Source organism: Echinops telfairi, unplaced genomic scaffold (genome assembly GCF_000313985.2).
Source record: "Echinops telfairi isolate 266 unplaced genomic scaffold, ASM31398v2 ScPeMD7_655;HRSCAF=1070, whole genome shotgun sequence".
NCBI lineage: Eukaryota > Metazoa > Chordata > Mammalia > Afrosoricida > Tenrecidae > Echinops > Echinops telfairi.
The window spans coordinates 22,588,090-22,599,311 of NW_022104553.1; the positions used below are offsets into that span (position 1 = coordinate 22,588,090).

Consider the following 11,222-nt stretch of genomic DNA (forward strand, 5'->3'; position numbering starts at 1 on the left):
CATGCCTGACTGTATTATTGTATTATCTCTCATGCTCTCGATGACTTTAATATAATACTTATATATCTCAACCGTACAATTGTGCATTACTGAACCCAGAGGTAGTATTACTGAACCAGTGAGTTCTAGCAGCGGGTGGGGGCTGGTCACCCCACTCCCCAGCGCCATATTTTATTTAATACTACAGTTCGGTGACAAAGAGGAAGACCCTCACCGAGATGGACTGACACTGTGGCTGCCACCGTGACTACGAGGATGGAGTGGCACCGGCAGTGTTTCCTTCTGTTGTACAGTAGGGTCCCCCTGAGTCTGAACAGCACCTTTGGACAGCAGTCAGGTTCTGACTGAGCTGCTATATCCTCTCCATCTAGATTTCTCGGTGGCTTTGGTGGGCCCAGGAACCCTGGTGGTGTAGTGCTGGTTATGAGTTGGGGGCTGCTAACCAAAAGGTCAGCAGTTCGAAACCACCAGCCACTTTGCGGGAGAAAGATGGGGCTTTCTACTCCCGTATAAGGTTACAGCTCAGGAACTCACAGGGGCCGTTATGAGTCATCATGAGCTGACGGCAGGGAGTTTGGTTTTCTTGGTCTGTGGGCACCCTCCCCGCTCTGTGCTCACTGCCTCTGGAGGTGTCGAAAGTATATGCCTTCCGGGCAACTGTACAGGAGGCTGGCTGCTCCAGTAAAGAATCCCAGCGCCCCTCAGGACCAATAATGAGAGGAGCGATACCAGGAGGGAAAGGCGAAGGTGGAGGGAAAAAGTGGGGACCGATCACAATGATAAACATGTAACTCCCTCCCAGTGGGGCCAACAACAGAAAAGTGGGTGAAGGGAGACAGCCGTCAGTATAAGACATGAAAACAAAACACCATAAATTATTAAGGGTTCATGAGGGAGGGGGGGATGGGCTGTTAACCAAGGGCTCCAGTAGAAAGAAATGTTTTGAAATGATGATGGCAACATATGCACAAATGTGCTTGACACAATGGATGGATGGATTGTGATAAGAGCTGTCCGAGCCCCCAATAAAATGATTTAAAAAAGGATCCCAGCTTAGGAAACCCTACAGAGGGGGCACTATGAGCCAGAAGTGACTCGGTGGCAGTGGGCAGTGGGCTCACCCGGCTGTGGCTACAGTGCCCCTGTGCAGAGGTTTCACACGAGTTTAATTGTTCAAAGCTTTGCAGGCATCTTCCATTTAACAGCAGTCAGACCCGGAAAGGGACGTTTGACTGAGATGGTGGGGAGCAGCTGGATGAGTCGCTGCTGCAGCCGGACAGGGGTCCTGACCTTCGCTTTTGTAAAACCCTGAACCTTCCTCCTGGCCCCCCAAGACATTCCATAAATGTGGCTCTTTTCTGTGCAAGGCGGCTGCTATTCGGTCTGGTATCCATTTTTTCTAAAGAGCGCCCTGAAATATGATTGAGGTTTTCTATCTTCAGACCAAACTTCAAATCCAATCATCATGTTGGGAGAGGGTGGGAGGGGCTTCCCTCGGGAAGCCCGTGGCCTGTCAGCCTTAACCTTTTATCACATCACGCCTCCTGCTCAACTTGGGGGGTGGGGGCGGGAAGGCTGCCTGGGGTGCTACCTGCTACATTGCAAGTGGGGCATCAGGCTCTTACCCAGGCCCCAGGCCCAGCCGGTGGGTCCCCAGGAATGACCACGGCCCAGGGCTGCCCTTTGCGTTCTAAGACCTGCGCATTCGCCCACCCTGCTACATCCAGTTCGATGCTCAGCGGTCGCCGGCTTGACATTCTTCAGGGTGTCCTTCACGCAGGCTCCAGCGACCCGATCGCCTCTCCTGGCTTCTCGGCCGTCTGACACCTGCTGCCTGGCGCGGCAGGAAGAGACGCGGGAGAGAACCGGTGTGCGGGTCCTTCCCGGGATGAGGGCTGGCAGCCCTGCAGCGCAGCGCCCGCCCGCTTTCATCGGCAACTTTACTAAAGATCTGCAGTTGAGTTCGACTAGAGGCAAACTGGGGAGTGACGCGCCAGAGGGGCCGCGGGCGGTCAATTTTGCGGAAGGGTCCCGCCAACCCGGGGTTTTAGGGCAGAGACATGAGCAGGTCCTGGAGCGCCTGGTGCCCGTATGCTTCCAGGACGAACGTCTACATTTCTCTCCATGTAAACCGGTGAAGTGGCACAGAGAGGGAGAGGGTGCAGGCGACAAGTGGCCCAGCTGGTGAGCGGGTGGGGGCTGCAAATCTGTGCTCTAGGTCACTGCCCTGGGCCTTTCCAGCATGTTCTGGGGGAGACAGGGTGGTGTGTGGGGGGGGTCCCCGTTAACGCAGACACACCTTCCCCCCTCCCTGCCGGTACACGGCCAGCCTTTGTTATCTTTGGGTCAAGAGGCAGGGCTCTTTCCAGAGCTGTGGGTTCCGCCTGGCTTGGCCCACGCCAGAGAGGTGCGCTCTCTCTGCTCTCTGGGGCGGGATTACTGCTCGCTGCTTCTTGCCCCTCCCTGCGCTACCTCCCCCAGGTGCCCTGGGGGGAGGGGGGCGGCTCAGGATTTTAGAACGGAGGTGAAGAGAAAAGCACGCCGCTCCCCTGTCACTACGCTCTAGACACGCAAGCACGCTTTAATCTTTAAACCCGAGACAAAACTCTCCTCTGAGGGCATCTTTAAATCGAACCACAGTTTAGCGGAGTTACAACATAGGGCACACCTGCTGGAAGGCGGAGCTTGCTTACTGAAATCGGCTATCAGATTAGGCAGTGGCTGTAACAGCATAAAGATGTTTCTCCAAAAATCCCTCACTGTTTCACAAAAACTCCATGCCGCCTTGTGGCCACCCTAGAGGGCAGAGTAGTACCAGCCCCTTGGGTTGCCAAGACTTTAACTCTTTGTTGTTGTTGTTTAAATGGATGTTTATTTTTTTCATAGCTCTGAAGGCTCAAAGCCCAAAATCAAGGGTCAACAGGGTCAGGCTCTCTCTAGTTTCTGGTAGAGAATCGTTCCTACAACTCCTGGGGTCTCAGGCATTCGATCCCCATCACTCTTACCTCAGCCTCTGTCTTCGCATGACCTTCTTCTAAGTTCCCGTGGAGACAGATCCTTCACAGTTGCAAAACAGAATCTGGCATTTTCTTTCTTTCTTTCTTTCTTTCAAATCGTTTTATTGGGGGCTCTTACAGCTCTTATAACATTCCATCCATCAATTGTATCGCGGGCTCAAGTGGAAAATGTTTTCGAAATGATGATGGCAACCTATGTTCAAATAGGCTCCGCCCAAAACTTTAACGTTTGAGGTGAGCAGGCAGCCTCTTCCTTCTGTGGTGCAGGCAGCAGGTGCTGGTGCATCTGAACTGCTGACCTTGTGGTTAGCAGCCCAAGCCCGCAACCCACTTCACCACCAAGGTTCCTGCCACTGGTATCGTGAACCCGGAAAATATTTGGGTCACCCGCTGGGACTGGCCTGGAGGAGAAGGCTCCAAAAAGCACAATGCTGGCTGGCTGTTGGTTGGTCCATGCCAACTCCTAGGCCATCGCTGGACTGCCCTTGGGCTGCCTATGAGAAGGTCCAGCGGGTCTTCCCGCCTGGCTGTCTCTCTCACAACAGTCACCACAACTTCTGCGAGTCTGTCTGAACTCCACCTGACCCCAGGTCCCATATGCCTCTGAGTGGCATGAGGGTGAGGAGCCCTGGAGCCTCCTCCTACAGGGGCAGTGGGTTCCAGTTTGGGGACATTGCTCTTCCAGCACCCCTCCCTGCCCCGCCCCAGCAGGACCCTCTGATCCCTTGTCCCATGGGGGCTGCACCTCGGAGGGTTCCCTGGAACCAGAGTCACCATGTGTTAGGCATTGGGACAGTGGCGTACCCAGCCCGTCCACCGTGTCCACCAGCAAAGATCTCGTCGGCGCGTGCTCCCGCAGCGGCAGCGGCTTCTCTACTCAGCAGCAATGAGGGGACACGTTCTCGTTCTATTCTGAGCCGGCCCCCCAAGCCCATCCCCGGCGTGGGTCAGCGTGGACAGTGGCATTTGCCCGAAGCAGCAGGCGGCCCAGGGTGAGTGGGGCGCTGGCTGTGCGCCATGCCCCCCTGCACTCCCGGGGTGTCCCTGCTGTCTCCCGCCGACCGCTGATTCTGGCGCCCCGCCCCGCCCCCACCGCTCTGGGAGTACCCGCTGAGGTCTGTAGGGCTCCCCAGGGCCTCGCCACAGATGAAGGTAGCTCATCTCCCCCTCGCCTTAACCACCACCGACAGCACGTTCCACAGGGGAGGCGGGGCGGGCTGAGGTTACTCAGCCAGGGGCAGAGACCCGGCTGAATTCCGGGTGGAAACTGCCCCGCCGCCGGCCTGAAGGTCAGCCCCCTCCCCAGGAGAGCCTGCAGCCGCCACGGCTCGCCCACCACCACGTGGCTGCACCGCTGGGACTCTGGACCGGCAGGTGAGTGAGTGAGGGGCCCCCTTCCTACCTGCCTTGAAGCTCCTGGGCCACCTTGCTTGTGGCTGTCTGGCTGGGGGCTTCGGGACGCCATGCGGGCACTCGGGGGCGCCAGCTCTCCCTTCCTTTGTGGTTTCCATTGGCTCTGAGGTCCGGGGTCGCTGCAGGAAGAGCAGGGCTGCAGTTGGTCTGGCCTGCAAAGTCTGGTGGTGTTGCTGGCCTCTGAGCCCCCGCCCAGCAACCCCACTGGCAGGGGCTGAGCAGACACTTGTCTCTGGGAGGGGGCTACTGCTGCTGCCGCCGCTCCTGCAGAGGAAGCAGGACCCGGAGGGCTCGGAGAAGCTGACTTTCAGGATCAGCCAAAGTCAGGGGCCTAGGAGCGGGGCTAGGGGTGCAGAGAGGGGCTGGGAAGGAAGACTGGGTCCTGGAGGGGCCCTATGAGCCCCAACTATGAGGGATTTGACTACCTGTCTCAAGGAGCCAGAGCTAGGCTGGCCAGGTGGGACTTAGGCCCCATAGAAGGTCCAGCAGGGGAACCACTCATTGGGGCTCCTGGGGGGGGGGGGGCAGGGATGTCTTTTGTCCCCAGGATCCAGGTGCCTGTGTCCCTCAGGTGCTAAGGGCCAGAATGGGGTAGCCCCTGAGCTACACAGGCAAGAGAAGAGGGGCCCTGGGTGGGGCTGTGTCCTCCCCAAGTCCCCTAAGGGGCAAGGCCAATGCCCGCGTGCAGGCCCAAGATGGCGCCAGGCTCCCGGGAGGGTGGAGGACAGAGGGCGGAGGAGTGTGATGCCTGTGTCGGGAGTGGGGGAGGGATGGAGGGCACGACTGCAGGTGGCAGCAGCAGTGGGGACACAGGAACCATGAGACTAGCTGGGGGAGATGGTACCCCAGGGGATCCTTCCCAGCCCCCCTGAGCCCTGTGTGCATGCCAGCTTGGGCCGAGATAGGAGGGTAAGGGGCTCTGCTGCCCTTCCCCCCAACCAGTCACGAATGAGTTCATGGGGGGCTGCTGCCCCAGACAGGGACTTCAGGGCCACATGCTCCCCCAAGTCTGGACGGCAACCCCTCGGGCACCTTGGGTTCCAGCGCCCAGCCCTGCCTCCCACTCTCCTCCCGCCCCCCGACCCTCCATCACCCACCCCACCAGCATCTGTTCCCCCATCTGCTCTGGGAACCCTTAGATCACGGGGAGATGGGGGGGGGGTCTGGTCCCAGACCCTGCAGCCTGGAATGGTGGGTGGGGTTGAGATCCTAGAAGCCCTGCCCATCCTGTGGAGGAGACTGGCTGCCGCCTCCCAGGCCCACAGGGACTTGGCTATCTTGCTCCCCAGCCTCCAGCTGGCCCACCCGTTTCTCTGGGTTGGAAAGGGTTAAGGGGGAAGAGCTGGGGTGGGTGCCAGGGGGCACAGGGAGCCTGGGGCTGCTGGGTGATAATCTCCCTCCGTGCCCAGGGTGTGGAGAGCAGGGTTAGGGCCCCACGTGGGAAAGGGGCTCGCTCTGATCCCCGTGGGCTGGGGCTCGGCCTCCCTTCTGATCGCCCGCCGGACGGCATGACAAGGCCCCTTGTCCTCCCAGCTCTCTAGGGAGGTGAGGGGTAAGGAGGGGTACTGCCTCCGACCTGGTCCCCTGCCTGTGCGGCCCCCATGCTTGGGCCTCGGGCCTCCCACGCCTTAGGGCCTAGGGGCGCCAGACCTCTGTCTCCCAGCCTCCCTGGGCTCCTGTCCGTAGTGGTGCCACCCACCACCCTCTCCCTCTCTTTGTCTGTCTCTCCATCTGTCTGTCCTGCTCCAGGGCCCCGCCCTCTCCCCAAGGGCCCCTGCCCGCTCAATGCAAACGGAGGGAGAGCGCTGGGGTGTTAAGCTCCGGATTAGTTCAGGCAAAATTCTCGATTTTGCTTGCGTTCCTTCCCCTTTGGGTTCTGTAAACAGAACTCTCCCCAGATGGAAAGACTTTCCTCGCTCTGAGGCAGCCGGGGAAGGGGCTAGGCAGGGGCGTAGGGGGGGTAGCGGGGGGGGGACTCTCACAGCGGGTCCCCCAGCCAGGCCCCTCCTCTTCCCACCAGGTGCTGCCTCCTCGTTGACCATGCCCTCAGTCCTGGCCCTCTTGCTCCTCCTGAGCCAGGCGGCTGCAGACCCCTGTTATGATCCAGAGGGCCAGCCCCGCTTCTGCCTCCCGCCTGTCACCCAGCTGGCTGGAGTGACTGCCTCCTGTTCTCAGACCTGTGCCCTCTCCCCAGGGCCAGACCTAGGGAGGCCAGACCAAGCCTCCTGCAATGGCAGCCTGGCCCTGGCCCTGGGTGCGCCCTTCCTCCTGACGTCTGTCAGCCTGCGCTTCTGCAGCCCGGGGCCCCCTGCCCTGGTCCTGTCTTCGGCCTGGGCCCCAGGGGGTCCCTGGAGGCCACTGTGGCGCAGGCCCACCTGGCCCGGGGCCCTGGGGGGCCCTGAGCGGCTGACCTTCCATGCCCGGCCAGGCCCAAAGACCAGCCTGGTGGCCAGTCACCTCCTCGTTGAGCTCGGGGACCGGGCCGGGCTGGCCTCAGCTGGCGTCAGAGGTCGCTGTCAGTGCCACGGCCATGCTGCCCGCTGTGCTGCCCGCTCTCGACCCCCTCGCTGCCGCTGCCGCCACCACACCACTGGCCCCGGGTGTGAGAGCTGCCGTCCATCCCACCGAGACTGGCCCTGGAGGCCAGCCACACCCCGGCACCCTCACCCCTGCCTGGGTGAGTGCTGTTCTTCTCTGCTGCTGCAATCCCCAGGGGGCTGCAGGGGGCTCCTCTCTCCCCAGAACTACTTGCTCCCTGGCTCTTAGGACCAGCCCCCGAGTCCCCACCTGCCCTGCAGTCTTCCCACTGACAGAGCTGGCCCTGAAGGGTAATACACACACACTGCCCAGCTGTTGACCGAAGGCTGCAGGCTTGGTTGGTCCACTGAGGTTCCTGCAAAGAAAGCCTTGGTGATCGATCTACTTTGAAAGCTTGGGGTGCCCAGCTCCCCTCTGATATACATGGGGCCCCTGAGAGTCGGTTCTGACGATAAACCAGCCTCAGACACAGAGGGTCACTGAGAAACGGGGTCCCTCCCTCACACTCTCTGCTGGGGATTGACGGGTTATGATATTAGTATGACACACAGCCTCTCTGGAGCCCCAGCCCAGGGCCCAGCCAGCTGCAGGTGCCTGGTTTCCCTTCCCCAGCAGCCACAGAACACGGCAGTGGTCTCCCCATGCCAGCCACAGGAGGATCTGTCCTTGAGCCTGGTTGACAGATGACAGGACTGAAGCCAGAGCTGGGCAGGCCCTCGTGGAAGGCACACGGGCCTGGGCAGGTCTCTGAGGGGGTGGAGGGAGGTGTTGTGCAGAGCTCTGGGCTCTCTGCTTGTCCTGCTCAGCTCCTGTCAGACACTGAAACACCAGGCTGTCTGCCTGGCTTCGTATCCCAGCCACTCCACTTGCTAGCTGCGGGACTCCTGACGGCTGACCTAACCTCTCTGTGTAAAGTGGTGAGGGAGCAGTGTCCTGGTGATGAGTGCTTAAGCTCTCAGCTGACAACCGCTAGGTCCATGGTTCAAACCCACCAGCAGTTCCAAGGGGAAAAGACAGAGCAGTTGGCTTTCGTAAAGATACAAGCCTTAGAACCCACAGTGCCAAGAGGCAGAGTTGACGGTTCAAGGGGGGATGGGAGCTGAATTTCTTTTTAGAGGCTGTCAAAAAAAAAAAATCTCAGCTATGGAGTTGATTCCAACTATAGACCCCACCGGCCACAGAAGAACTGTACCCCGTGGGTTTCTGAGACTGGAACTCTTTGAAGGAGTTGAAAGCCTCATCTTTCTCTCACAGAGCTGCTAGTGGTTTCAAACTGCCGACCTTGCAAATGGCAGCTCAGTGTGTGACCACTACGAGGCAGGACTGCAAAACAAACAAATTCACTGCCTACTCGACTCACAGCGACCCTGGAGGAAGGGGCGAACTGCCCCTGTGGGTTTCCGAGAGGGCAGCTGCTTATGGGAGTGGACAGCCCCGTGTCATGTTCATTAGATGTGGTGACCCAGGCAGACCTCACTTTAACGTGCCTCTCACAAACACTGCGGTGGATTTTGGTCTTGGTTTGATTTTCACACACTGGAGGTTTGTGGCCGCCCTGCGTCTCCATGGTCTATGGCGCCATCCGTCCCGGCGGCACGTGCTCACTTCCAGTCACAGGGCCCTCTCCCATTGGGGTCATTCTCACAAAAGGGTCCCAGTGTTTTCTCACCATACTGCACACTTCGTAGATGATGGGCTAGTGTTGGCGTGTACCTCGGATGGGAGTGCACGGGGAAACCAGACAATGGGAGTGGCCCCTTGGGGTCTCCAAGGTCCCCTTGTACCTAAGCTGGTACCCGGCCTGGAGGGAGGGCTTTCTGAGCCACTTCTAGGGTCACCATTCCACAGGGAGCATAGAAATGGCCCTCAGTCCCACCACCACCAGTGCTGGGCCCAGGCTCCCAGGACCATTGGTTCCCCCTCCAGGCCCCATTTATCCTCCCAGCCCCCCTCCGCTACAAGATGCTTCCAGATTCTCAGCCCCTCCCCCATTTCTTATAGTAGCTACACACACACACACACACACACACACACACTAGCCCCATCCCTCTAAGAAGGTGTGTGTTTGTAAGCAGGCCCCAGGAGGTTGAGCCCACTCCCCACTCGCGGTGACCATGCGACAGAAGACTGCCCACTAGGCCTTGCCAGCCTTCGAATCTTTCCAGAAGCCCACTGCTACCTCCTTTTCCCATGGAGCGGCTGGTGGGTTTGAGCTGCTGACCATTTGGTTAACAGCGGGGTGCTTAGCCGCCCCATCACCAGGGCTCCTGACACGAAACACAGACCCCAGCAGTACCCAGACAGTCCCTGGGCCTCCTCTCCGCCCTCTATGTCCTCAGATGGCCAGCCTAGGGGCCGCCATTCTCCCCATGGAGAATGCTCAAGGCTGTCAGCCTCCCTGCCCCTTCCCTGGCTTCGACTGCTGCCCCCCATCCCCCAGGTCCATCCCCACCAGCCTAGTCTGGGTATGGAGAGAGGGCACTCACGTGGTCTGGGTGTGAGACGAGGGGCATCCTGGGTTTGGACAGGGCCTGAGCGCAGGGGAGGCTGTCCTTCCAAGTCCAAACTGAGTGAGCCTGGTAGGGGTGAGGAAGGAGGACTTAGGTTTGGGGCTTCCTAGCCACCATCATTCCCAAGGTCCTGAGGGGACTTGGCAAGTCTGCCCTCAGGCCAGAAAGCCCCCAAGCCAGTCTGAGCAGCTGCCTCTTCTCACGTCCCCAGACACTCCACTGGGTGAGAGGGGTGTGAGTGGGTGCCCCATTAGATGGGGCACAGTGGGGCTCAGAGTAGGGGCGTCACTGCCCCAGAGCACACGCCCGTCTCGGCTCCCAGTCACCCCTTGGCTCTGAGGCACTCTGGGGACCTGCCAGCCCTCACCAGCGGTGCAGGTGACATCATCGTTCCCCCGGAAGAGGCCGGCTGCTGGCCTTGAACCACCCACCTGGCAGCTAGCAGCCCCACAACTCAACCCACTGGGCCAACCGGACCCCAAGCCATACCAAAGCCACAGACTCCAGCCTGCAGGCTCTTCTGAGGCCCCGCAGGGCTAACCCTGAGGGGGTGTAAAGTGGGGCCGAGGTGCCTGTACCCTCACAGGGCTGCGTGAGGGTGTCAGAGGCCCCGGCAACAACAGGCGAGCCCTGGACACGGCAGATTCCATCCAACCCTGGGACCGAGTGGGTTAGGCCTTGGGCTTCTAACTGCAAGATGGGTGCCACAAACCCAGCAGCCGCTCCTGTGACAATTTACCACCTTGGAAATCCGAGGGAGCAGTTCCACTCTGCCCGACAGGGTCGCTGCAAGTCAGAATGGAGTGGAGGGAGGAGGCCGGCTTTGGGCTCATCCTCTGGAATGGGTGTTGCTGCCGCTGTTGTCAGGTGCCAGTGAGTCGGCTGACTCAGAGCAACCAAACACCGCCCAGCCCTGAGTCACCCTCACGGCTGTCGCCACTGTGTCCGTCCATCTGGTCGAGGGTCTTCCTCATTGCCGCTGCCCCTCTACTTGACCAAGCAGGATGTCCTTCTCCAGGGACCGGTCTCTCCTGACAACATGCCCAACGTGCAGGAGACCACGTCTTGCCAGCCTGGCCTCTAAGGAGCACTCTGGTTGTACTTCTTCCAAGACCCATGTGTTGGTCCTTTGGGGGGTCTATGGTACCTTCAATATTGCGAACTTGGCTCTCAAAAACTCAAAACAAAAACCTCAGTGCCATCGAGTTGACTCTGACTGATAGCCACCCTAAGGACAGGGCAGAACTGGCCCTGTGGGTTTCCGAGGCTGTAGCTCTTTCAGTGAGCAGACAGCCTCCTGCTTCTCCCCGAGAGCGGCGGGCAGGGGGTGGGGGTGCGCAGCTAGTGCTTCTAAACGACTCGGCTTGTGATTGCCACCTCGTACCTACCACGCCACTGGGGCTCCCAGAACTAGCCATGCAGTGCACAAAATGGTTGCAGAAGGGCTGTCACTTGCTCAAGAAATGCAGCCAGAGACAGAGACCCAGGGTCTGACTGAGGCCACACTCCATGCCCCCAGCCCTCCTCTCTGCATGCCCCCCACTGAGAGGTCCAGAAGGCCCTCAGCCTTCCCCAGTCCTGTCCAATGCACCCAGTCCACCCTCTTAGGTCCTGTCCACACTCCTTCCTTTCTTCGGGGCAGCAGGGACCTGGGGAGGGCAGGAAGGCCAGCCTCAGGGGCCTGGCCACTCTCGCCCCCAGCCTGCTCCTGCAACCAGCACGCCCGGCGCTGCCGCTTCAATGC

General features: G+C 59.8%; 1 protein-coding gene across 1 annotated transcript in view; it reads right to left on the reverse strand.

Moving 5' to 3' along the window:
* The window catches only part of LOC101648281 (galactoside 2-alpha-L-fucosyltransferase SEC1-like), a 19,694-nt gene extending 10,156 nt beyond the window's left edge, over nt 1-9,538 (reverse strand). Inside the window, exons 1-2 of the mRNA XM_045292921.1 lie at nt 9,455-9,538; nt 4,420-4,549 (exon numbers count right to left, since the gene is read on the reverse strand). Coding sequence (XP_045148856.1) covers nt 4,420-4,549; nt 9,455-9,481 — 157 coding nt within the window. The 5' untranslated portion in view covers nt 9,482-9,538. The remainder of the gene's footprint in view (nt 1-4,419; nt 4,550-9,454) is intronic.
* Between the last annotated feature and the right edge of the window lie 1,684 nt (nt 9,539-11,222).